The sequence below is a fragment of the Ranitomeya variabilis genome, chromosome 3, assembly GCF_051348905.1.
Source record: "Ranitomeya variabilis isolate aRanVar5 chromosome 3, aRanVar5.hap1, whole genome shotgun sequence".
Taxonomy (NCBI): Eukaryota; Metazoa; Chordata; class Amphibia; order Anura; family Dendrobatidae; genus Ranitomeya; species Ranitomeya variabilis.
The window spans coordinates 89,918,862-89,945,965 of NC_135234.1; the positions used below are offsets into that span (position 1 = coordinate 89,918,862).

A 27,104-nucleotide genomic window follows, 5' to 3' on the forward strand; every position below is an offset into this window, starting at 1 on the left:
CATTGAAAACAAAGGGTGGAAAAAACACAATCAATGCTGAAAATAACCGCAGGTATCAGTTTTTGCTGCGTTTTTGTGTCAAAACGTGATGAAGTAGAATCAAGTTTTTTTTTTGCACTAAACTTTGTCAGCATGCACAAAAGACAAATGTACCATGCCAAAAATACAGCAAAAACGAAGCAAAACCTGCTTTTTTTTTTTCTTACTGCCAAAAGTTTTCCCTGCGAAAAAAAACCGCATCAAAAACGCAACATGTGAACATAGCCATCTACTGCCACTCAATGGTACCATGAGAAAAAGTGTAAAAATAAGAATAGAACTCCGTGGAAGAAGCAAATCTGAGCACAGGCAATCCACCGTTAGTAATACCAAGGGCAGACAATATGTAGACTCCATAAACAGCAGCGATTTAGAACCACCCACCACATGCAAACAATCATGCACAGACTGAAGGTATCGCCATATTATGGAGCATAGGCACCATATTGCAGATCTGCACAATAGGTACGTGGGCCCTTGGGCTAGAGCTACACGCTGACTTTGGTTGCATTGCGACCTATAACATTCTGCAAGAACGACAAGATGGAAAAATCAAACTGGTTCTCATTTTGTTTTAAACTTACTTGTGGCGGTAGATTACGGGTGACCGCGCATCCACATTCAACAGCATTATGCAGCAGGGTAGCATCGGCCTACAGATATCATCATCCGCACTACCTGTGCCGCAGCCAAATTCGCCATCTAGCCTGCATCCCCTGCGACAGCCAACACAGCAGCTCTCACAGGGGACACAGACCGTCTGGCCGAGCCTTCCCGTGTATGCAGGCAGGAGAGATGGCAATCATCAGCCAACAGATACCTAATGTGTATGGAGGCCTTCAGGCTTATTGGCCTAGAAAACTATACCCACTTTCCCACCCACTTTTCTTAAATCGCGAGACTACCATAAAATAGCAAAAAAAAGTCACAATATTTTGTGCAAAAAAGGTGTGCTATATAATCTGATTTTTTGACATCAGAAAACTGATGTAAAAGCCTTGATAAACCCCATTTTTCTGGTTTGCAGAATTACTTCTTGTAAAGGTAATATCTGTCAGTGCTTTGATTCTTTCCCCAGTAGTATCGACAAAGCAAGATAAGTGAATAAAGGATTTTCCATAGCCACCTTTGCTTTTTCTGAATCCCCGAGTCATGCATCACAACCCTGTATATAGCAGAGCTGCCCTGTGTCCCTTTAATAAAGCTTACCGTATATGTTCTGTGGCACCCGACTAGATGATATTTGGGACTCTACCGTTGCTTATAACTAGTGTGACCACAGACAGAGACTACACATGCAATATGTATTGGTCCTTTTCTACACAGGGTCGGTTCTAGGTGTATGTAGGACTTTGATCTCCGGTAGAGAACACGCTTGATGAGGTGCGGGCCTCCCAAAGCACAATGGGCCATGACGTGATCCAGTATTGTAGATCCTAACAATGGCCTGACTGCTACGGACAAGATGTATACCTAGTAATGAATTCTCAGCCTTAGGTGCGGCTGCTGAACACGTACCATACATCCTGCAGTCAGCTTCATTAACTTTAGTTATGAAAACCCAGAAACCCCATTGCATAAATGTACTGCCAGCACCAATGTATTTATAGCTGAGCTGGTTATTATCTACAGGAATACATAGATACAGATGCATAATTCATACTGCATGTCATTAGGTAACGCCATAACTATGACCTGCTTCTACACAAATCACTCTACCCGACCATCTCCAAGGTAAACGTCTATTCAAGAGTCACATCTATTGATCCATTTATTATTGCCCGAGACCTCCAGTGCTGCTAGTGCCTAATAATGTGGGTTGTATTCTGTTGACATCTATGGATGTTGATGCTGCCAGAACATGAAAAAAATGAGATGAAGGATCAGCTGTGCCAGCATCACATTCTGCCATCCTCTACTCCTTACTAACCAAGAGTAGCGGATGCCTGGAAGTGGCCTCCAGTGGGCCAGTGTACACTAACACTAAACACAGGTAATTATATCTATCGTCATGAGCAATGGAGAACCTGATCATCTTCCCCCTCCTGCTGGGACATCGCAGCCTCATCTACTCCTTTCACTCTCATGGGCGAATATGTTAAATGAAAAGCCACCGGGCACCTGGAGAGGTTGATCCCATCCACAGGAGAGCCGTAAGCAAACCCTGCTACCTACGAAATAATGCATTAGTAAACAACGCATTGGTTAAAATCCACAACCCCACTATGAACCAGCACAGGGGACATCATGATTTGGCAATGTTCCCATTCTCCTCAGTCATATCACGATTATTTCTTCAGCTGTCTTTAATAGAAACCATCTCATAGTGCATTTAGACAAGCCGATTTCAGGCTGTCAATGCACCATTAAAAAGCGGAGATTGACTGGACACGAGTAATTTGGCTCTAGTCTGCCAGACTGTTTATGCAAGCGGAAGAACAACGACGGGAAGAGAATGATAGCCAACATGATCGTTCTGTCCCCATATGCAGTGCATGTTATCGGCATCTGTTCACATTGCCGGTATAAATGGCAGCATGTCGCCCAAACTATACATCTAACCCAATGAACCAGCGCCTTGCTTGTTAAGAAGGTGCTCAATGCCATGTTTACATATGTTTATATGGGTCAATAATCCTATTCCTACTGGTCTTAGGGCACCATTACTTAGTGTTTAGTTACACAAGCAGATACGTGAATAATCTCAGTGCCAACAGATCAATATCAATCTAAATTTATGTGTAAAGTGCCAATTTGTTTAAAATGTCTCATCTGCCAGAAAACTGCACAAAAATCAGCCTGGCAATGACATTGACAAAACCATGCAAGCTACATCTGAAAGTTATCTGACAGACCGTGGTAAGACACAATAACACATGAGAATGATGAAAAATGGTTGTATCCTATCACAATATCTCTGGGTGTAGACTACAAATCAGACCAATGTCATAATCCATAAGATCGGTCAGCTTTGCTCCCAATAGTTCTCATAACTCATTTATTGCCATCACCGATATGACTGTGCTCCCTGTATATAACATGTCCTCATCACCAGCTGGGCTCAAGTCACCCAGATCTTGGGTCAGATGATGGCTTTTCCTTTTCAATAATTTTTATTAGGTTTAACAATGGCTTTTAACCCGGTATGGTGGCAGCAGATGCCGTATGAAATCTTGCAGTAGGAATGGTGACTTGCAGCTGCTCATACATCAAGTGGCGCCTCGCCCCTGCCCCAGACATCGCCAGTGGCGCACGCACCTGCCCCAGACATCACTAGTGGCGCACGCACCTGCCCCAGACATCACTAGTGGCGCACGCACCTGCCCCAGACATCACTAGTGGCGCACGCACCTGCCCCAGACATCACTAGTGGCGCACGCACCTGCCCCAGACATCACTAGTGGCGCACGCACCTGCCCCAGACATCACTAGTGGCGCACGCACCTGCCCCAGACATCACTAGTGGCGCACGCACCTGCCCCAGACATCACTAGTGGCACCTCTCACCTGCCCAGACATCACTAGTGGCACATACACCTGCCCCAGACATCACTAGTGGCGCACGCACCTGCCCCAGACATCACTAGTGGCACCTCTCACCTGCCCAGACATCACTAGTGGCACCTCTCACCTGCCCAGACATCACTAGTGGCACATACACCTGCCCCAGACATCACTAGTGGCACATACACCTGCCCCAGACATCACTAGTGGCGCACACACCTGCCCCAGACATCACTAGTGGCGCACACACCTGCCCCAGACATCACTAGTGGCGCACACACCTGCCCCAGACATCACTAGTGGCGCACACACCTGCCCAGACATCACTAGTGGCACCTCTCACCTGCCCAGACATCACTAGTGGCGCACACACCTGCCCAGACATCACTAGTGGCACCTCTCACCTGCCCAGACATCACTAGTGGCGCACACACCTGCCCAGACATCACTAGTGGCACCTCACACCTGCCCAGACATCACTAGTGGCGCACACACCTGCCCAGACATCACTAGTGGCGCACACACCTGCCCCAGACATCGCCAGTGGCGCCTCGCACCTGCCCCAGACATCGCCAGTGGCACCTTGCACCTGCCCAGACATCGCCAGGGTCCCATCAGGGTAACTCTCAGGGTCACTATGGCGGCCCCGGCCTCAGCTGCCCCCTCCTGTGCTCACATACACCACCCTGCTCCTCCGACCCTGCGGTAGCTACAGGCAGCATCCTGTGCAGCGTCGCTCTGCTGGTGCAGGGCCGGGCCCGTAGGACAGCTCCTGTGTGTAGAAGCCCCGTGCTCACCTGAGAGGGCGCCTCCCGGTGTCAGCCTGTCCCCCCGGTTCCCAGTCTCAGGCGTCCGGTGACGGCGCCCCGAGCTCGGTCATTTCTGGCCGTATACGCACTCTCTCCCGTTCTCCTTCACTTCCTCACTTTCTGTTTCCGGAGGTAGCGCAGGCGACCTGTCACATAATGCTCCGCCCAATAGTAGACTTTTTTTTTTTTAACACAATCATATCTTTATTAACAACACTACTATGTGAGCAAAACAAAGGTGACGACAGCCAATCGCTTTTCGGCACTTTTTTTTTTTTCAAGCATAACTTTATTGATATCACTTGACAACATCAAAACAGTGTATCACGTGACATGGTTTCTACCAACCTGACAGTATTAGGTGAATAGGTGAGCAGCAGACGTTGCAGCACATTTCCCCTTGTCTCCTTTATTTTGCCATTTTTGTAGCTCCGCCGTAATCTTTTTCATTTTCTGTTGACGCTGAGGTAGTTTACGGGGCGAGCGGTATTATTAACCCTTTCCTGATGCAGGTTTTGGTGCTTTTGTTTTTCTCCTCCATTTTTTCCAAGCACCACAGTGGTGTGAGCTAGTAGTAGTTCTGAATGACACCGTTCACGTTATCATGTAATGTTCTTAAAAAAACAGAAAAAATCTCCCAAAACAGTGAAAGCCCCCACAGTTCCACCGCTGTTTGGTTTTTACAGCTTTAGGTGGATGTGGCACAAATGAGAGGACTGCAAGGTCCTCCACATCAGTCCGATACAGGGAATTAGTTTGGTGCTTTAGTGGCTACAAATTTTTCCACATTTCCTAAAACATTGATTTTTTTCCCCTCCAGTTTATGAGACCTGTAACTTTTTTTTTCTTTTTCCAGCCAAGGAAAGATTTTAATTGCATTTTTAGCCAAGTGCGGTGACCAAGAAGTTGCACATCGGACTCTCAGATTTTATTTGCTTTATGGCGTCTTATAATAAGTGTAAATTCTGTACTTTGTGAGCTCGGACTTTTGCAAAAGTAGTGATACCAAGTATGTGTAATGGCTTATGGTTGGACAATATTATACCACCAAGACGGCCTTCCAGCAGAGATGGGAAAAAAAGAAGACCGGATGGCAATTTCACCATTGGCAATGACGTGCAGGTAATGACATACACTATATAAAGAGACACATCTGCAGGTTTTCTCTATCTGACATGAAATCAGAATAAACCTTTTTAATCAGTTAGGTTAGGATTACCATAATTATTAATATTTGCCTAATGCCAGAATAATGAGAATACTTTAAGGCATTTTTGTTGCTGCAAAGTCAAAAGTTTACACTTTCAGTGTAAACACTCTGAAATACCTTGGATATATACTCTATGTACTCTAGAGCTTTGTTATTGGCCCCAATCTCTGGCTAGGTTTGTCCTCTTGGACACTACTATATCCTTCTTTACTGCTCATCCTACATTACCTGTTCTTATTTTGGTGCAATACTTTGGATGTAATATTATCGTATATGCCACTACAGTTTGCTACTGGTTGTATGTGCAGGCAGTCCTGTTAGACGTGCCACCACGTCACCAATGTCTTAAATAAAGGCGTTTTATTTCAAACTATTTCCAGGTCTGTGAGATTCCTGGGTCGTCTTGCATGCACTGCTATTTTGAAATTTAGTCACAGATTTTCAGATCAGGGGACTGTGAGGGCCATTGTAAAACCTTCAGCTAGCGCCTTCTGAGGTTGTCTATTGTGGATTTTGACTTGTGCTTAGGATTATTATGTATTTGTAGAAGCCATCCTCTTTTCAACATATGGTGTTATGTTTGCATCAAGAATTTTCCTCTAAACCAGAAAGCATAAGGAAAGGCTCACAGGCCGCCCTGAAGCACAAACATGTTCCTCATCATAGAGAGAGAGACAGTTTGTGCTTCGGGGCGGCCTGTGGGCAAGTTATTTCTTGGTTTCCCTGGCTTAGAGCAGGAAGATAAGACTCTGCCTACAGTCCACCCTGGAGCGCGAACTGAAAACGTCTAACACTGATTACACAAGGACTACAAGATGGATTTCTTTACCCCAGGCTTCATTTTGATCAGTGTAATAGCGCCAACCTGAAATTGCCTGTAGTTTACTTAGCAAAATCCTGCTGACAGGTTCGCTTTAAGCGGATTCCACACTTGGAGGAATACGTGTGTTAATAAAGGGAATGACATTCTTGAGGAAGAAGTACTTTTTGGAATCCAGGGCAAAGAGGTCAACGTTAACTGGGATACAGAGGATTCTAATGTGACCCACTGCTTCTGTTCGGCACGGTGAAATTAATCAACCATACACATCAGTATAGCCTCACAATAATAGAACCAAAAATCTAGAAGGGGTGAGGTGTGTGATTTGAAGTTATGTGTTTTTTTTTTCAGATATACTTTTTTTTTTTTTTTTTTTTTAGGGCACTTTGAACCATTGTCTGATTGCTTGTGCTATATACAGCAATACCAAAATATTGCTGCATCTAATAAAAATAAATCTCAATTGACGCGCAGCCACAGGCAGGGGTTTCAATGGAATTCAGTGATGACAGGCATGGAGGTCTTCAACAAACCCCTAGCTGTCATAGCAACCCATTAATGCTTTGAACGAGTTATGGGTGGAGCTCCGCTCCAGGTGGGGAGAGGTAGTTAAATGATTGGCCACACCCTGAAGAACTTAACACTTGTGCTTGGTTTGAACAGTCATTCTGTGCAAAGTCCCTTTCTTATGATCCTTTGTAAGCATATGGTAAGGATGAGCAGGTAGATCTAAGCAGTTATTTGACCACAACGGAGATACACTGTCTCCAGGTTGGAGGGGGAAGAGGATAACTGAAGTAACAAATGGAGTATAATGATTTGAGATGAGCAAATTTGCTCGGGTTCCCTCTTATTCGGCAAGCTATAGTGCTTGCCGAAAAAGCTGCAGAGGGAACCCGGCCGATCAGCTCTCCATGCAATGTGTCGCAGCTGTGTGACAGGCACCACCCATGCATGGAGAGCCCAACAAACAGGCTGTCCATGCATGTGTTGTGACTGTTACATAACCGAGACACATGCAGCTGCGGCGCTGATCGTCCAGGCACGATCCAGGAAGCCGGGTTCCCTCTGCAGCTTATTCGGCAAGCACTATAGCTTGCCGAATAAGAGGGAACCCGAGCAAATTCACTCATCTCTAATAATGACCAAGTTTTTGAATGGGAGGAGAGGATTAAGAGAGTAAGGAGAGGACGTCACGGAGGGGTCATTGAAGGAGAGTTTGTTGGTATTCAGGAGTCCCTAGCAGAAGGTTGGCATTCAGGGATGGGTCCCTGAGAGCGGTAGGAGACACCAAGGAGATGACATTGCAAGGCGGTAAGGGCCACACCAAGGTGGCATAATCTGGAGGCACAGTGTGAAAGGTTCCTTTGCCTGAGGAAGGAGGAGATTCTACTCCAAAACGAAATTCCAATAAATTGAAAGTTTTTTTTATACTTACCGCCTGGATTAACCTTTGTCAGCAGCAGCACCTGGGATCCACCACACTCTTCTCTCATTTAGGTCCTTTCTACATTTTGTGTGAGCAGAGCGGCCGGAGCAGCAGCCACAATTGAATTATATATCAATTTTCACATAGTTCTGCCACACACATCCAACCAAACCTCCAACTTGTCTTCACTCGTTATCCATGGTGTCACACAGGGAAAGCCTCTTTTTTATCTTTCTTGTAACTGTGCCATGATGGAAATGATCGTAAGCTTAAAGTGTCGTCTCCAAACTAAAATGTATATTAATCCTAAATGTCTATTTAATGTCATAATTAGTGATGAGCGAGTATACTCGTTGCTCGGGTGGTCTCCTAGTATTTGTGAGTTCTCAGAGATTTAGTTTTTGTCCACGCAGCTGCATGATTTACGGCTGCTACACAGACTGAATACATGTTGGGATTCCCTAGCAACCCCCACATGTATTCATGCTGTCCAGCAGACGTAACTCAAGCAGCTGAAGTGTCGAAAACTAAATCTCCGAGCACTAACAAATACTAGGAGATCACCCGAACATGCTCGGGAAAACCCGAGCAACTAGTAGACTCGCTCATCACTAGTCATAATCTAATCTCTTTTCTAATATATTTTAATTAAGAAGTTCTTATCGTTCCCTCATGACTGCTTTATTTTTTTACTATCTCCTCTTTGATGAGGCATTATTTGAGAGTGCATACTAGGATAGTCGGAACGACCAGTCGGGGCAGAGGCTGAAGTCACTGCCGCAGCCTCTGCCCGCTCTCTGAAACAGAGAATCATCCGTGAAGTCCATTTCAGAGGTTGGGCTAGTCCCTGCTCTACTGAGCATGCGTCGGTTGTCAATTCCAACGTTTTCTTTGAATTGTGCTTGCTCACTGACTCTGATTAGAAGTAATAAGCCGGCAAGAGTGCACCGTCAGTGTGTGTTGTAAGCCTACCCAGCAGGAAAAGCAGAGACCAGCGCAGCCTTGTGATGTCAGTGAGCTCTTTTGCTGGCTTGCTACTTCTGATCATAGCCAGCGAACGAGCACACTGTCACTATGCAATATGCAGAGTGACAAGAATCTACTGAATATATGTCAGAATTGACAACCAATGCATGCTAAGTAGACCAGGGACAACACTACCCCTGAAATGGACATCTCTCTGCCTCCCGACTTTCCCAGCATGGTATTCTCAGACCAAGTGTCATCAAAAAGGAAGTAGTAAAAAAAAAAAGTAGTAAAAGAACAGTAGGGTCTTTTCAATTATAGCATGTAAAAAAAACAACAAAAAAAAAAGGATTATATTAAATATATAGGATTAAACATGTTTTAGTTGCAGACCACCCCTTTAAGGAATGTACGTCTCTTTGCTGTAATATTGTAACGATTTGTTAATGTTTGAGTTTTTACCAATTCTATACAACACATTTGACTCTGGGTATAAAATAGTTCCTTATTATACACTTATCAGTGTGCGTTCTTTTCGGACCGTCCCTAAAATGTATGTAGGGATACTGCTGTGCAATATTTTTATCGTTTGATCTGGTTGTTGTCAGTAGTAATATTTCTCGATGTTACTGTTCAGTATGCTTATCATTTGACTGCAATAATGGCATTTCATACAGTCATTGCAGGAGAAGAAAAGCAGATAAAAAGCAAGTCATTTGCAAACCTGCTTATTTTCATGCTAATTAAAGCTATTTAATAAGGTTGTTAAATAAAAGAAAACACAACAAATTCTGCCTTCTTCATTTATTAAGGCTCTGACGCCTACTTTCCGGCATGCCGCCAATCACTTCTTGCTTACAAGTTATATTGCTTACTTGGCTAATACACAGGAAGGTACCGAGCCCGAGCAGCTCGGTAACATACAATGTCTTATATTTACATTTGTACAATTTCTACAACCAACTCCTCACAGCATCTCATCAGATGACTACAGCCTAATACAAGATAGCAGCACGCACGGAGTGTGATAGAAGTACGTGAAATCTATCACAATGGAGATGTATACAGACACACAAGATGATGTGATGCTAGATGCAAGGTTCTGCAGTACCGATCTTCGGCCTTCAATGTGGGACACACGGGTCATTTTACACAGGCAGATTTCTGCTTATTTAAAGGCCCTTTTACATTGACCAACCCAAACAGTATGGGGATGAGTGATCATTAATGCAGCTTTTTGGACCCCATACAGGTTGCATTCTGCTGGCTTCATGGAAAAAATGTGCTAGAGCCAATGATTTTCTTTTAGGCTGCTTAGATGAATGAGCTAATGAGGCTGATCACAGCCATATTTCGGCTGGGGGTTGCACGGTGCACCTGCCGCACTCACATGATGTTTTGTGGCAGCAGGTAACGGAGGCGTCACTCCCCGCAGCATGCAGGTCAGCATGGCAGAGTGTGAACGCAGCCTTACAAGGACCAACAACTGGGAACAAGCATTCTTACCAACCAGTATGGCTCCTGTAATAGGGCCCTAACGGGCATTTTATCAGCGCAATTTACATCTACAAATAATAGTACGGCTCTGTAGGTGCATTTTACCAAAAATAAAAAAGATACTGTATTTGTAGGGATCTCGTGCAAGTCAGGAGAAGACTAGCATAAAAGCAATCTACAGTTCCGGCTGGAAGTGCACTGGGGCGAGTCAAAGCAGTTGGGAGAATCTTTGACACGCCCCCAGTGCACTTACAGCTTGATTTGCATATTACTTTTACGTTGTGTTTATCATGACCGGCCCATGGGATCTCCACAAAAGGATGAAATCATTTTTATTAGCGGACAAGTCCCTACACAGCCATACCATATGAAAACATGCAGAGACGGAACTCACTGCTGAGATCTCAACCAATTGCGGGAACAAGGCTGCGAAATGCTCGGAGGGAACAGAGAACTGACCGCCAGTGCTGCTCCATTCATTCTCTGTGGGACCAGTGGAAATAGAGTACCGTACGTGGCTGTCCCATAGACAATGAATGGAGTGGACATGCAGCCACCACCTCCATCTAATGGAGCATTTTAGAGCCCTGGTCATGGGATAGGCATGGGCTCCATCAACAATCTGCAAATTCTCACTTTTCCTCTGTATAAATCCTAAAAAGAATCTGTCAGCAGGTTTTTGCTATGTAACCTAAGGACATCATGAAGTAGAGGTTAAAAGACTGAACGCAATGATGTGTCACATGTCCATCTGCGTGGTGCTGTTTACTTACAATGAAGGATTAATCACCTGGTGATTAACATCGCTGCGACTATCAGGCGTGCGGGTAACAGTCCGACTCCGACCCTTCTGTGCTAAGCAGGTCACAGTCTACAGCTAGCCTGGTGTGGGCGGGGCTAGTTTTTCAGCTCTGCTGCATTGCTAGATGTAAAAACTGTGTCTGAACAGCTGCACCCAGTAAACTAAGTGATACATTATTGGATTCAGGGTCTCTGGCTACATCAGGCTGTTCTCAGATGGGGTAGCAAAAACCTGTTGACAGATTCCCTTTAACTTTTAAAAGTTTGTGAATGACCCTTATAGCAATCATGAGAAAGTAACGTCCCACTGATCTGATTCCTGCAGCTCCTCTCCCAGTCTCAATGCTTGGGTCATAGGAACAGCAGATAGTACCTTAGAGAACATCACAGAAATAAATCACCTGTATAACCTATAGTCATAAAAATATACGAGGTCAGGCTTTTTTTTTTTTTTTTTTTTAAAGTTAAACATAGTGAACCTGGGCTTAGAGTGGGGAACTGCATTCCCACAATTACCTTATGTGGCTAAATCCCTGTGGAAGTGTTCTGGCCAACAGGACGTAGCAGATCCGGGAAGTGAAGCTCTCCACAGCTGTACACGAGGTTCATCTGGAGTTTACAGCTTTATTCTGCCATTGGTGAGAGGAGCAGGATTGTGGTCATCGCCCACCGCAGCTCGAGTCCTTTCTCCATGGACAGAATGCAATGTTATCCGAGAGCGCAGGCCCGGGAAGTCTCCCGACACCTGCTCTGCCCCAGCAAGTCTCCCAACACCTGCTCTTTCCCATGACTCCGATATCTCAGGCTTATATTGTCAGCGGTCTAGGTAATAAGCATATATAAATGTCAATAATATATAAGAGAAGGCTTACCCAAGGGGAACCTTCACGTTAAGTACCAGATTTGTGCCCATAATCTATTTCTGAGCCCCTACACGGAGGCTTTAAGACTGTAGCATGGTGGATTTATACTAGATGATGGCTAAACTGGAACCAGTGCGTCTTTTTGGTGTCCCGATAAAACATCTTTACTTGGTTTGTGAGGCTTTCCAGGTAGAAGACACTCTGAAGAAAGATCCGGTCATTTCTTTTAACCACTTCACGTCTTTGGAAAACGAAAGTGGTTAATAGACGATGAAAAGACTGAACCTCTGCACAGCAAGTCGTTGACATAGAAATGCACATGTTCAATCTTTTGAGCAGTTTTAGGGACACTTTTTCAAGCAAAAAAAACATAGTTCGGGCATACACTTGAAGTGACAAAATCCAAAATTGGGCCTGAAGTGAACATCCCAATCTTACCTTTGAGGGTGTGCCTGCAGAAAAGCCTTTTCTGCACCCTGCCGACACATATGCCTAGGTCCCAGCAGGCAGTTGTCTTGCCCATGCAACATATGGGAAAAAATACACATATACCTGCATGTGCAGGCTGCAAAAGACACAAGGATGGACCCCACAAATGGAGCGGACTTCCCACATAAAACTTTACTGATTGGGTGGGCGCCTTAAAGGGTTGTCTACTGGGCAACCAGTCATTAATAGCCCTGCGTCTTCTGCTGGTCACCTAACAGCTGCAGCCAATCAGTTGCAGATTTTGTAGTTGCTCAAGCAAAACAGTGTTTAAGGTGGCACAGTGAAGGCTGCAGGTGATCATCAGCCACTGATTGGCTGCAGAGCCCACATGACAGGTCAGGTGACTGGCGGAGGACACAGGGCTCAGAATGGAAGAATGGCGGCATCTGTGTGCCAAGTAGAGATTATTTTTTTAAGCTGCATCTTTGGGCTAATAATATGGGGTTTTTCAGCAGTAGACATCCCCTTTAACCTAGTAGTCCTAGTGACTGGTTAAACCACATCCGTTTTCTGTAAAACTATTTTTTTTTTTTTCAATACTTTGAGGTTTGCTACATATGATGCCTCCATCTGTCATGTGCAAAGTAACTTGGCTTTAAATCCTGATATCCTAACGTATTACATGGCATATGATAGTGATGGGGTAATACAAAGGGAGACATGTAAAGCACCAGGATGGCATCATGGTGCTTAGTGGTCACCGGTTTTAAGCTGCAGACAATACATAAACTGCCCGGATATGGGATATAAATACAGCGCTATGCACAGATAGACACATACTGCTATGTATATGGGAAACCCATTGGAGTGGAAAATCTATACCCAACGCCTTTGCTTTAACCTACTAAATTTCTTTAAAAATTTACACCGAAATATCTATTCTGCTGCAGTAATTAGTAGAACAAATGCCAGAAATGTTTTTTATATTGGATATATCAGAAGTCATAGCACAGGGTTACTGTCCACGGCTTCATTACTGTCCCATATGGGATTAAGGTGTGAAAGGAACTGAGAAATTAGTGTGTTGGTGATAATCAATTCCAGAGTTAGTACAATGCTGACGAGAATATTGCAAACTAAGCAAAAATTTCCACATAGTGGAACCGGGAAATCCGGTGAAGAAAGAAGCGGATGTATGAACAAGTGAGATTTGGGTAGATGACAGAAGGACAATACAAAACTTAGTTCCCAGCCCAGAGGAGACTGCGGCAAAACTCACAAGATGTTCCCATCCCAAAGGGAGAGCGAGTACAGATGTCTATTTAGGGTTTAAATGTCACTTTAGTGGCTGGTAGCTCCATCCTTGTGAAAAATACAAGAAACACAAGATTGCTCATAATAATAAATAGATTCAATTGCAAGTCTGAGCAACACTTGGGTCAACGTATGAACTTCATTCAATAATCTCTGACCTTTTAGATCCTCAATGGACTGGCTTAGGGCTGCTCAAAAAGCCAATGAAGAAAAAAAAAAATGTAGTTCAGGTAGTGATGATTATCCTGCGTAGACCTGTGGCTGCAGAGGAGGAGGCAGGAGGTCGTCCTCCACGTTCTCAGAATCGATGGAGACCAGGGCCTGGCTGCTAGCTTTTATGTGTAATGGGTATTTCTCCACAATATCCTGGACTTCACGGGTCACGTCTTCCGTCCAATCAATCAGATCCTTCTCTAACTTCTTGGCTTCTGTGACAATGCGCTCCTGTCTCTCAGACAGCTGGGAGAGCAAGTCTAAATTCCTGTGCATCTGCTTCACTCCTGGGCATGTGTCTGCGTCCCAGATATCAGCGTCTTGTTTTTTTGGAGAAGCCTGACCAGACATGTACCTGCTGAACTCTTCTTCGCTTAGGTTTAAAGATTGGGCATCCAGCTTCTCAATGAAGGCTATAGCACAGCACTGTACAGGAGACATAACCATTATCAGGTGGTATCAATAAAACATGGATGCTATACTCTGACCAGATTCAGTAAGTTGCAAAATGTGAACGTGGGAGGCTCGTGTAAAATCTGAATAAACGGGCAATAACTTACAAAAGATGATCGATAGATAGGCAACATGTATCAGACCACTCACCAGGTTAGTGAAATAGTAGCCATCCTCCCCGGTCATCAGCCGGCTGGGGTTACAGAATCTGGTGATGTACTGGATGTTGGACTGCAGACGTGGAGGATTTGCCTGGAGAACGATATAGATGAGTGTAGGGAGGAAGTCATCGGCAGAGGCTGGTTCATTTTTCGTGGTCCTAATCGCATTAAAGATCTGCTTACTGCAGCCTGTGATACATGCCAGCTTATCACGAGGAATCCGCTTGGAGTCCATTTCTATGATATCTATATAAAAAGGGAACAAGAGCAGAGGCCAATAGTTACTAGTGTTGTATAATTACTACACTTTTGAGCAGTCTAATTGGTGTTAGATGGGTCATCCATGACTCAGACACACTTAAAAGGATCCAACGAGGGCCAAGTAAGAAAAGGACAGGAAGTTGCAGGGACCTGGTAAACGTGAGCATCACTTATTTATTTTTTTTATAAAATGCTCAGCTGCCAATTCCCTCCCCCTTCTAACAATAAAGTAGTGGGGAGAATGAGGAGAGGTGCGCTCCTGCTCAAGAATATTACAACCCTTTAGCCTGATTCTGAGAGATGACAACAGCCACTCCGTGTCAGGAGCGGTCCTGCACCACTCCTGACACTAACTCCCTAAATGTTGAGATCGAACGAGTTCAAGAGCGGGCAGAGAGAGGATAGCCCCTCTGCCCTTGCATCGGAGACCAACCGTTGTTATCACAGAGTCTCGATCGTTGCCATGGTGACAATGATGTTGACATCCGGGTCACCAGAGATAGCAAAGTTGCTTGATCATGCTCAGAGCAACGCTGACAGTCTGCATAGTATAGGGATGCTCCTGCATTCCCATGCTATACAGGTGATCAACCTGCAAAAAATGTAAACTCCCATAGTGGGACAAAGTAAAAAAAATTAAAATAAAAAAACCGGTATAAAAAAAAAATCCTGAATTGATAGTTTATGCTCATTTTGCCTCCCAAAAATTGGAATAGAAAGCTATAAAAAATGTCATGTGTCTAAATATAGTACCAATAAAAACGTCAACTCGACCCACAAAAAACAAACCCTCACAAGACTCTGTGGACCAAAATATGGAAAAATTATAGCTCTCAAAATATGGCAATGCGCAATAAAAAGCGTTTTTTAGTGTGACAACAGCCAAACATAAAAAAAACATATAAATCTGGCAACCCTGTAATTGCATCAACTCGAAGAATAAAGTCGCCTAATCGCTTATACTGCACGAGGAACGGTGTAAAAAATAAATAAAAATAAATCCAATACTTCACCTGCTGTTGATTTGTTCATTCTGCCCCTCAAAGATCGCAGTAAGGCTCGGCACACATTTATCCTGCGCTTTGCACTTACCTCAGGGTTTCCGTGTAAATCGATGAAATACGTGATTCAGACGGAACCTCAGGAGGAAGATTCCCTATAATGAGGCAGATGGAGGCACTGTGGACATCATAGGACCTGTGATCCGGCAGTGTTCGTCTTTTTAGGACTGTATAAAAGTGCCATCAGCTACATTTTTGTTCACTTCTAAAAAGAAGGACACCGCTAAACAGAGGCCATACGGAATCCAGAGTAACTCTGCTGCCTCATTATAGTGAATGCATCCCTCGGGGGTTTCATCTGTCATGTCACTTGGAGATTTAGATGGAAACTCCAAAGTAAGTGTTCAGCATCGAGCGCCAGATAAATTTGATCCCAAATGTTATGTAAAATGTTCCAGCAAAAGCTTCAACTCAATCTACAAAAAAAGCAAGCCCTTACTTAGGTCCCCATCTGATAACGGAAATATAGGGGGAAACGTTACTGGTAGCACAAAGGCTCTGGAAACGGAAAATGGCTTCTCGCCCCTCAAAAGAAATTCAGCAAATTAGGCTCATCCAAATCCAAATGCCCCCCTCCCTTCTGCACCCCACGGTGAACCTAAACCCCATATCATGAATGTTTGGCATTTCTGAAGCGATGAACGCCCACCGAACTTACAGGTGCATGTCTCCAGGAGCATAAGCTGGGCATAACGTACTGGTCACTATAAGGTACCGGTCACTATAAGTTACTGGTCACCACAGCGGCAACATTCATTGCTGCTTGTTTCTGGAAAACACCCATCGAGTCAAAATCAGCACTACACCTGTAGGTAAATTCCCAAAGGAGTATACGGTAATTTCCAAAATGGGGTCACTTGAGGGGGGATTCTGCTCTTCTAGCAATTAGGGGCTCTGTATATGGAGTCCTCAAACTGTTCTAGGAAAATCTGTGCTCCAGGAGGGAAATGGAGCTACGTTCCTTCAGAGCCTCTGCATTTGGACGTAGTACTGTACAGCCACATATGGGGTATTGCCACGTTCAGTAGAAATTGTGGGACAAATTATGGTGCCATTTTTACATATTTTCTGGGCTAAAACAAAATTCGGGTGGTAAAAATGTAATTATTTTTGCTTCAATGCCCAATGGTATAAAATTCTGATCACTGCACCCCTAGATGAATTAGTTAAGAGGTGTAGTTTGTAGTGGGTCATGGCACTCGTAAACCATAACAGTAAAAGCTGCACTACAGTATGGCGCTCCTTCCCTTCTGAGCTTTGCACTGTTCTTCAAAAATATTTCCCAATTAAATAAATGGTATTGGCACACTCAGGAAAAAAATGGACCTCTGTTGTAAAGAATTTTCTTATTAACCCTTAGAAAAATTAAAAACTTGGAGCTACAACAGCATTTTTGTGGTAAAAATGTACGTATTTTTCAGACTAAGACGCATCGGACCATAAGATGCACCCAAGTTTTAGAGGAGGAAATTAGGAAAAACAATCCTGAAGCAAAAAATTTGGTAAAATCTGTACTTAATATCCCCATTCTGTCGTGCACGGGCCCTCTCATCCCCATTCAGGCGTGCACGGGCCCTCTCATCCCCATTCAGGCGTGCACGGGCCCCCTCATCCCCATTCTGGCGTGCACGGGCCCCCTCATCCCCATTCTGGCGTGCACGGGCCCCCTCATCCCCATTCTGGCGTGCACGGGCCCCCTCATCCCCATTCTGGCGTGCACGGGCCCCCTCATCCCCATTCTGGCGTGCACGGGCCCCCTCATCCCCATTCTGGCGTGCACGGGCCCCCTCATCCCCATTCTGGCGTGCACGGGCCCCCTCATCCCCATTCTGGCGTGCACGGGCCCCCTCATCCCCATTCTGGCGTGCACGGGCCCCCTCATCCCCATTCTGGCGTGCACGGGCCCCCTCATCCCCATTCTGGCGTGCACGGGCCCCCTCATCCCCATTCTGGCGTGCACGGGCCCCCTCATCCCCATTCTGGCGTGCACGGGCCCCCTCATCCCCATTCTGGCGTGCACGGGCCCCCTCATCCCCATTCTGGCGTGCACGGGCCCCCTCATCCCCATTCTGGCGTGCACGGGCCCCCTCATCCCCATTCTGGCGTGCACGGGCCCCCTCATCCCCATTCTGGCGTGCACGGGCCCCCTCATCCCCATTCTGGCGTGCACGGGCCCCCTCATCCCCATTCTGGCGTGCACGGGCCCCCTCATCCCCATTCTGGCGTGCACGGGCCCCCTCATCCCCATTCTGGCGTGCACGGGCCCCCTCATCCCCATTCTGGCGTGCACGGGCCCCCTCATCCCCATTCTGGCGTGCACAGGCCCCCTCATCCCCATTCTGGCGTGCACGGGCCCCCTCATCTTTATCCTGATATGCATGACCCCTCATCCTGGTCTACATGGCCCCCTCATTCCTAACTTGGTATGCATGCCCCCCTCATCCCTATCCTGGTAGGCATGTCCCCCTTATCCCAAGCCTGGTATGCATGGCCTCCTTTATCCCTATCCTGGTAGGAATGGTTCCCATCATCACTATCCTGGTATACAGGGCCCCCCCGTCTCCGTCCTGGTATGCATGGTTCCATCCATATCCAGGTATGATTGGCCTCCTCATCCCCATCCTAATATGCATGGCCCCATCAGAAAATCATTAAAAAAAACCCCAAACCATTACTCTTACCTTCCTATGCTCCCTCGCAGCGTCTTGCTCCGGTGCCAGCAGCTGCTTTATGCTTGTAAGCAACACATGGCAGGGACGTCATGCGCTGCTTACATGCCGAAGACAGCTGCCGGAATACTCACTGCTCCCCATGCCAGGACTATGCGTGGAGAGCAGTGAATATTCATTGCTCTTTAGTAGCGTGAAGTGTTAGCCGCAGGCTTCCTGCAGCTGCTGGGCGATCACGTGTCCCCGCTACTAAAGTGAATGAATATTCACTGCATTCCATGCCTATGGGAGTGGAGAGAATTCATTCCCTTTAGTAGTAAAAAACTGTCCTGGTCATTAACGCACAAACGACTTTGGGGGGTAAAGGGGGTCTCCCAGAGTGAAATATTTAGCGCCCAATTCAAGTCTGGCATAGCACACGCTCGCACTATGACAGAGTACAAAGCAACAAATTCATTAAGCGGCGCAGATACAAAAACTCGGGACTGGACTGTCAGCACAGAATGAAGTAGAGGGCCCGGCACTCACGTGCTGAATGATGTTTAATTCAATTCATGGAAATCCAATTAGAAACATTTCAGCCCATCCCAGGCTTTTATTATGGATTATCAAAATATAATTGATAAGAGCCTGGGATGGGCTGAAACATCTCTAACTGGATTACCATGAATTGAATTAAACATCATTCAGCACGTGAGTGTCGGGCCCTCTTTTTTATTTTCTACTCCTCCATGAGCACCATGATTTTACGGATTGTAGATCTACCATCTTCTATTTCATTGTCTGCACACAATGTTCAAACCAAGTACAAGCATTTGGTGCACCCTTGGCGTGGCCAAACATTGCACATTCACACCTGCTTGTTTTCCAGATATACCCAGCCCTCCTTCTTTGATTGACAGCTCTACCTTTAGAAAAGCAGAGTTTGATGGAAAAAAAAAAAAAAAAAGTAGATGGGAAGGTGCCCAGAACTGTTTGGCCATGCCGAGGGAGTTTGAACAGTCATTCTGTGCAGAGTCCTCTTTTAAAGAATTAATACTCCAGGAGCTTTTACAGAGATCCTCACTTTCTTTTTCAAATGATTGTGATGATAATAAATCATAATTTTATTTCTATAGCGCCAACATATTCCACAGTACTTTACATTATAAAGGGGATTTGTACAGACAATAGACATTACAGCATAACAATAATCACAGTTTAAAACAGATACCAAGAGGAGTGAGGGCCCTGCTCGCAAGCTTACAAACTGAGGAAAAAGGGGAGACGAGAGGTGGATGGTAACAATTGCTTTCGTTGTTCGGACCAGCCATAGTGTAAGGCTCGGGTGTTCATGTAAAGCTGCATGAACCAGTTATCAGCCTAAATATGTAACAGTACAGATACAGAGGGCTATTAACTGCATGAAGTGTATGAGAACAGGATGTGAGGAACCTGATTATGGTTTAAGTTTTTTGAACGGGCCACACAGGGATAGTTAGGTTAATGCGTTGAGGCGGTAGACCAGTCTGAACAAATGCGTTTTTAGGGCACGCTTAAATCGTATTAACCTGGGTAGTGCATTCCAAAGAATTGGCAAAGCACGTGAAAAGTCTTGGAGACGGGAGTGGGAGGTTCTGATTGAGGATGTTAACCTCAGGTCATTAGCAGAACGGAGGGCACGGGTAGGGTGGTAGACTGAGACCAAAGAGGAGATGTAGGGTGGAGCTGAGCCATGGAGTGCTTTGTGGATGAGGGTAGTAGTTTTGTACTGGATTCTGGAGTGGATGGGTAACCAGTGTAATGACTGGCACAGGGTAGAGGCATCAGAATAACGGTTGGTGAGGAATATGATCCTGGCTGCAGCATTCAGGACAGATTGGAGCGGGGAGAGTTTGGTAAGAGGGAGAACGATTAGTAGAGAGTTACAATAGTCCAGACTAGACAAAGTCAAAAGTAAGAAAAGGGCGAATTCTAGAAATGTTTTTGAGATGCAGATATGAAGAGTGATCCAGTGATCGGATGTGGGGGGGAATGAATTCTCGGAATCAAGTATGACCCCAAGGCAGCGGGCATGTTGCTTTGGAGTAATGGTGGAACCGCACACGGAGATGGCAATGTCAGGCAAAGGTAGGTTAGTAGAGGGAGAGAACACGAGGAGTTCAGTTTTTGACAGGTTCAGTTTTAGATAGATTGTGATGATGTTATGGACATTGATGATGATGATGATGGACAGATTGTGATGATGTTATTCTAGTGCCAGGAGGGAGGTCATAAATCAAATCAGGAACAGGGAAATCATGGGACTTCTACACCTCCTGTGAAACCAGCACAGTGCACCGTCCTGACACAGCTTCAGTAGGCAAGAAACCATGCGATGCTGGAAAACTGACAGAGGAGGCACATGCGAGTATGTACCCATGACATGCAAACAGCACCCCCCACCCTTTGTGACGTCACATTATCCCCTTCAATCAACTGAATAACTTTGGTACAACATTTCATATCAATTAGTCCGTGTGCGGCTTATAAAGAAAAAAAAAAAGTGCATTACCTGGGGCCCCCATCACCTGCTCAGCCAGAAATAAATTTTGGAGAGCAATAAATGTCAGGAAATATGCAGAATTGCATGGTCGTCATTCAAATGAATGGCTAGCAATGCGACTCATGGACGGACAGTGTCTGCCAAAGTGGTAGCCACTGACGCTCCGCAGATCTTCTGGCTCATGGACAAGGGGAACCTCCACCTCTATTACACCCAAACCATATGCAATATGAAACAAATCTTTAAGGAGGTACAGACCTGTTATTGCCTTTACCACCATATCGGAGACTTCTGGTATATCCTCATTTACGGGAACACAGAGCATTTGTGGTGTTACCCAATGTAGAGCCCTAAGAAACAAACAGATGAGAAACGTACAGGTGAACACATGCAGGCGACCAGCAATATAATATATTCCTGGCCTCAGGTATCTATAACCTTACCGGATTCTCTTCTGCACAGTTAGATCTTTCTTCTCATCATCCGTGGTCTCTGGACAAAACATATGCTTGTACAGACGTGTCATGAGGAACTTCTCAATCTGATCCATTGCTTCCTCCACTTTATTCGGTGGCACTAAGTTTTATAAGACAATAAGACAGTGTCACACATTTATAGTAATACAGCATTTAGAAGAAATGCTACATAGAAAACTAGCCATCTACAGCCAAGAAATGTTACCCTGTAAAATTTACAAGGCCTATTTGGACCACAAAAACTTTTTGTTTCCAGACTTCGTTGCATTCCAAGAGCCATAATATTCTCATGTTTCCGTCAGGGTAGCTGTGAGGGGGCTTCCTTTTTTTCAGGGTGAGTTGTATTTTTCAATTGCACCTTTTTGGGGTCCATGTAACTTATACTTAACATTTATTAACTCTTTCTAGGAATGAATGGGTAGAAAAAGGCAATTTTATAAAAGATTATTTTTGCAGGGTGAATTGAAGTTTTCAGTGGATCATTTTAGGGCACCTAGGGCTATTCTGGATGGTCAGTACGATTACTGCGATACTACATTTATATGTTCATCTTTAGGTTTTACTTATCTTGTACAATAAAATGCTCAATATATTTTGCAGCATTTAAAGACCCCCTAACATCATTTTCATGCCCATGGAGCTATGCGAGAGCTTGGTGCTTTTGTGTGATAGTTTTTTTTTTTTTTTATTTCATGTTATCTGAGGTGGGAGAAGCAAAAACATCAATTCTGCTTTGTTTTATTTTACGGCCTTCACTGTGCAGAATAAATATTGAATTGTTTGAGAGTTACATGTTGCAGTTTTTTCCCTTATTATAATTTTAACATTGTATGGCATTTTTTTATTTTTATTTTTATTTTAGTTGCACCGAGAGACTAATAATAAAAGGGCAGCCATGGGGGTAATTGATGGGCCCCTGGTTGCAATAATATTTAGGCACCTGAGTTGCTTACCACTGTTTAGATAGAGGGTGGTCATGAGCGAATATACTCTTTACTCGAGATTTCTCGAGCATGCTCGGGGGTCCTCCGAGTATTTTTTATTGCTCGGAGATTTAGTTTTCATTGCCGCAGCTGAATGATTTACATCTGTTAGCCAGCATAAGTACATGTGGAGGTTGCCTGGTTGCTAGGGAATCCCCACATGTGCTTATGCTGGCTAACAGATGTAAATCATTCAGCTGCGGCAAGAAAAACAATCTCCGAGTACTAAAAAAAATACTCAGAGGGCCCCTGAGCGTGCTCGAGAAATCTCGAGTAACGAGAATATTCGCTCATCACTAATAGAGGGATATCACCAATCACCTAGACTCTGAAGTCACAATCGACGGTAGCAGCTAGAGGGTTAAACTGCCTGGACCGGCATTCGCAGCAGTCCCAGCAGTTGGAGCTGGACTACGTCACAGACCCGCTCCATCCTCTGATTTCACTAAACGCCAGAGAAAAGCCTAATGAATATGGAGCGGGAACTGACACCTGGCTGAGCCACGCATTTTCACTGCTGGCCGGGAACCAGTTAAACTAAGGAGATCTAAAAGTCCATGGGAGATCTGCAATTGTGGGGTCCCAAGCCATAGGGGTTAGATAGACAGGAGGATACAGGAAAATGTTCTCGCCGGGGGGGGGGGGGGGGGTGTCTTCGGAACAATGATTGCCGCTTTACCCCTACACGGAGTTACATGTATCACAGTCAGGAAATACCCTCATATATGACTATTAGAAGAGGTGAACGGAGCATTAATCACATCACGCTGATGTGTCTTTCATGGTTCTGCTTCACGAACCAATACTAACACATATCCTCAGTCTATCATTCTTCGTATTGGAGAAACTCCGTAAAAGAAAAAGGTCTGGCTTTTGTAATTCATGTATTTACCTACACAGCAGAGAACTCCCAAGTTATAGAAGTTAAAGGGAATCTGTCAGCAGGTTTTGCACCAAGATGCAGGGACAGACCCGCCCGATTACCGCAATTTGTCACTTAATATCAGTAGTATCCGTTTTCTCTGCTGCAGATATATTATTTATTTTACTCACTTATATAGCACCATTAATTCCACATAACTTTACAGATATCATAGTTGTTCCTATTGGGGCTCACAATCTAGAGTCCCTATCAATATGTCGTTGGAGCGTGGGAGGAAAACGGAGGACCCGGAGGAAACCCACACAAACAAGGGGAGAACATACAAACTCCTTGTAGATGTTGTATTTGGTGGGATTTGAACCCAGGACCCCAGCACTGCGCAGTGCTAACCACTGAGCCACCATCCTTACCATAATCTAGCAGAGCCTGTAATGTTGTTCCCTATGTAACCTTGCCCACGCTACTGATTAGCAGATTTCTGTCAATATACATTCTAAAGAGAAAGTTGCTTATGAGTGGTTTGGGTGTAGTTGGACTAGGGGGCACAAGGCACTTAGTCCTCTAGTAATCTCCTGCTAATAAAACACTGGTTGTATTGAAACAGTATAACACAGACCATAAATTGAAAATATCATGGAATCACAATCTCTGTCTCTACATCATGCTGCTCTCAGATTAAACAACAAGAAAAACTGGTGACAGCTTCCCTTTAAAAAATTATATATATATATATATATATATATATATATATATATATATATATATATATATATATATATATATATATATATTTATTCTATGGAGAAAAACCTCTAAGTACCATTTTATAGATTAATAGATAAAAAGGTGTAGCTTTAAAAAGGTAAACTATAGACAATTTATAATGAAACCTCTCTAAAAGTCAAAAGACCACCTGTGTGAGAGGCGATCACCTCAGGTGCCAGATTCCAAAGGGAAGTAAGCAAGGTGTGACATCTGCTGCACAAAGTTTCTCAGGCCGACCACTATACATACTCGCTGTAAAATACCATTTTTTGTGGCTGTCATCTCATTGTAATTCTCTCCTAAAAAGATGAGTGTAGCACACTCATTTCAGCCTAATACTAACATAATACCCAGTGGTCAAATTCATCCCCACCATATAAATCCTGTAAGTCCCTGCCGGTGAACACAAGTCCCATCACTAGTCCTGACCCAAGGCATGGCGTACGTACAGTGACCCTCACATCATAAAACTGACAGCGTAGCGGCAAATAGATGGGAAACTAGCAGCAGACAGTTCTCCTCTCCAGGAATAACGGAGGTTATGTCTGTTATTAGCAGATTCCAGGAACAACATTACCTCTCCAATACATCTGCAGCTTATCCGCCGTGTTCTGGTAGAAATCCTGAGTGAATTCTGACAACTCATCGATGTTCGACTCCTGGACATAGAGAAAAAAATGAACAGGGTAAAATGGGAGGTCCAGCGGAAAAAAAAGTGGGGTTCTGTGTTAGGCAACTATATGGACACAGGGATGAAATGATTGAAACCTTTAATACTAGATAAATTATATTTATCCCCTCCCAATACACGACATACTGGTATGTCAAGTTTGGAGTGCCGATGTATGCAGGGGGCTCAGGAGCTGAGCCTGCACCACACCAGGGAAATGCGATCATGAGGGGCCGATGGGCCGCATGGCTGCCATCATTTTCCATATACTGCAATCCTGCTGTATATCAGTATACAGAATAGGGAATGGCAAGTTCAAGCCCATTAAGGGGACAAAAAAAACCCCAACTTTTGGTATTGCTGAAAGTGGTCATAAAGACCTGGAAACTCCCATTGTCAATTGCTACCACCCAATGAGCGCTGTAGAAATAACTCCCACCACCACCGCCAAGTCCTCATAAAGCTATGTAAAAAAAATAAATTTACATGATGGCTTGTTGAAGAAGGGGAATAAATGACAGAAACAAAAAAATAAATAATGTGGGTGTTTTGGGAGTGTTTTTTATTAAACAACTCTGTATTCTGTTATTATTTTATTAGTCCCCTAAGGGGAATCCACAGATGATGCTCTGCATTACTTCAGTGGTGTTATCCAGCCTGTCAGTACTATACGGTCAGATTGCCCGATAGATTGTGCCAGGTCTTTTTGCAGATCAGAAGGACATTGTTAGTTCTCTGGTTTCTCCAGCAGCTGTTAGCACTCCGATGCAAATAACCTCTTACATGCCGCAATAAATGGCAACAGCGGCATGTAAGGAGATGGACTCTATTAGCTCACTACAATGCAATTGCACTGTGTGTGCTAGTAGCTGGGAATGAGCACTGTTAAGACCAAGGGAGCCTAAGGCAAAAAAAAAAATCTGATGTCAGCACTCTCCACAGAGGCGCAAAGTCCCATTATCCAATAAACCCACTTGATAAAGACCTATTACAGGTCGAAACATTGTCACTGGTGTTCTGGTCAGAATAAACTGCATTTTGATAACTTCATCTGGGACTTGGATGACCTATATTGCAGCCCAGGGATGACGATCTAGGGGTGAATATGCCTCGCCTTTACAGGTCCTGATGGAAACTGGAACGTTTTATTATGTGGACATGAAAAGGCAATAATGCTGGGACATGGTTGTAGTGGGCTGTCGTCATCAACAGGGAACCAGTGGGATACTGCCAGAGCTCACACCCTCATCTGAGGACACAAGTCAATCTGTAAGTGGCACCTGCCCCTGACGTCCTATCCACGCAGAATATGTCAGCCATTGACATACTTATAACTTGGTTATTAGATTTTAACCAGTAACTGAAGTTGGTAAATGGCAACATCTGACAATTCTCCAATTGTAATAACTTGGAATTACGCTAGAGGAGTCTCAGTCCATGCAATAAATATTGGAATTTATTATACTCCAGGTAAGCAATTGTGAGGGCCTATGTATGGACTGCTTATAAGGTCACCAACTAATAACGAAAGGATGACGGTGCCAAGGAAATAGACCCACAAACCTTCTTGTGGTGCATGGCTTCCAGGAAGACTTTGCACTGTTTGTAGACATCATGTCCTGCTTTATGATACGTCTTTAAAAACTCAATAAAATCTTTAGATACCCGATCCGTCTCGAGACTGTACTGGCGAGTAAGAGAAGGGCTGGGGGCTTTCGCTTCTTTCATATCTGTTTCCAAAAAAAAGAACAAGAAAACTATTTTACCTTATATAAGCTTTATTATAAATATAGATTAAAAATGGAAAACATTGCTACATGACATATGGATGGTACGTCTAACGTTTGCAATCGTGATTACTTTTTTTTTTTTTTAACTGGGTTGAGTTAGATGTAACAGAGTTTCATGATAGATTTCACACTTTAAGGGACCTGTCTGCTGCAAAAAATACGATTTACCTCCCGACATAGTAATAATCTGTAGGTAAATAGCAGTGTAAACATGTTCTGCTGGCCGAGGGAGCGAGTGCAGGGAAAACAAAGTGTTATTCTCCCTGCAGCCACTCACCGTCATCGGGGCAGTGAGAGGATGTAATGGTCACCACTCAGTATAATCACTTCCCCTGCTCTTTGACTAACAGGGGGGGTTGGGAAGAGGACGAGGACGCTCCTTAACATTGACAGTTTGGGTCGGACCCGGCTGAGCTCCTGCCCATACAGCCCTCTCTCCCCTGCTGCCAGTAGAGGCAGCTTTTCCTGTACAGCACAAAGGCATGAAACTGCCTAGATCCAGCCGGCTTCAGAG

General features: G+C 44.5%; 2 protein-coding genes across 3 annotated transcripts in view; both read right to left on the reverse strand.

The window, feature by feature from the left end:
• TMEM248 (transmembrane protein 248) overlaps positions 1–4,525 on the reverse strand; it is a 30,148-nt gene extending 25,623 nt beyond the window's left edge. Inside the window, exon 1 of the mRNA XM_077294373.1 lies at positions 4,341–4,525. The gene's annotated coding sequence lies outside the window, so the exon portion shown is untranslated. The remainder of the gene's footprint in view (positions 1–4,340) is intronic.
• Positions 4,526–13,760: 9,235 nt separating this feature from the next.
• The window catches only part of RABGEF1 (RAB guanine nucleotide exchange factor 1), a 32,632-nt gene continuing 19,288 nt past the window's right edge, over positions 13,761–27,104 (reverse strand). For both annotated transcript variants that reach the window (XM_077294374.1, XM_077294375.1), the window contains 6 exons: positions 26,364–26,530; positions 24,708–24,789; positions 21,467–21,599; positions 21,282–21,373; positions 14,498–14,754; positions 13,761–14,320 (listed from right to left, as the gene is read on the reverse strand). In XM_077294374.1, the coding sequence (XP_077150489.1) occupies positions 13,922–14,320; positions 14,498–14,754; positions 21,282–21,373; positions 21,467–21,599; positions 24,708–24,789; positions 26,364–26,530 (1,130 nt within the window). In that variant the 3' untranslated portion in view covers positions 13,761–13,921. The remainder of the gene's footprint in view (positions 14,321–14,497; positions 14,755–21,281; positions 21,374–21,466; positions 21,600–24,707; positions 24,790–26,363; positions 26,531–27,104) is intronic.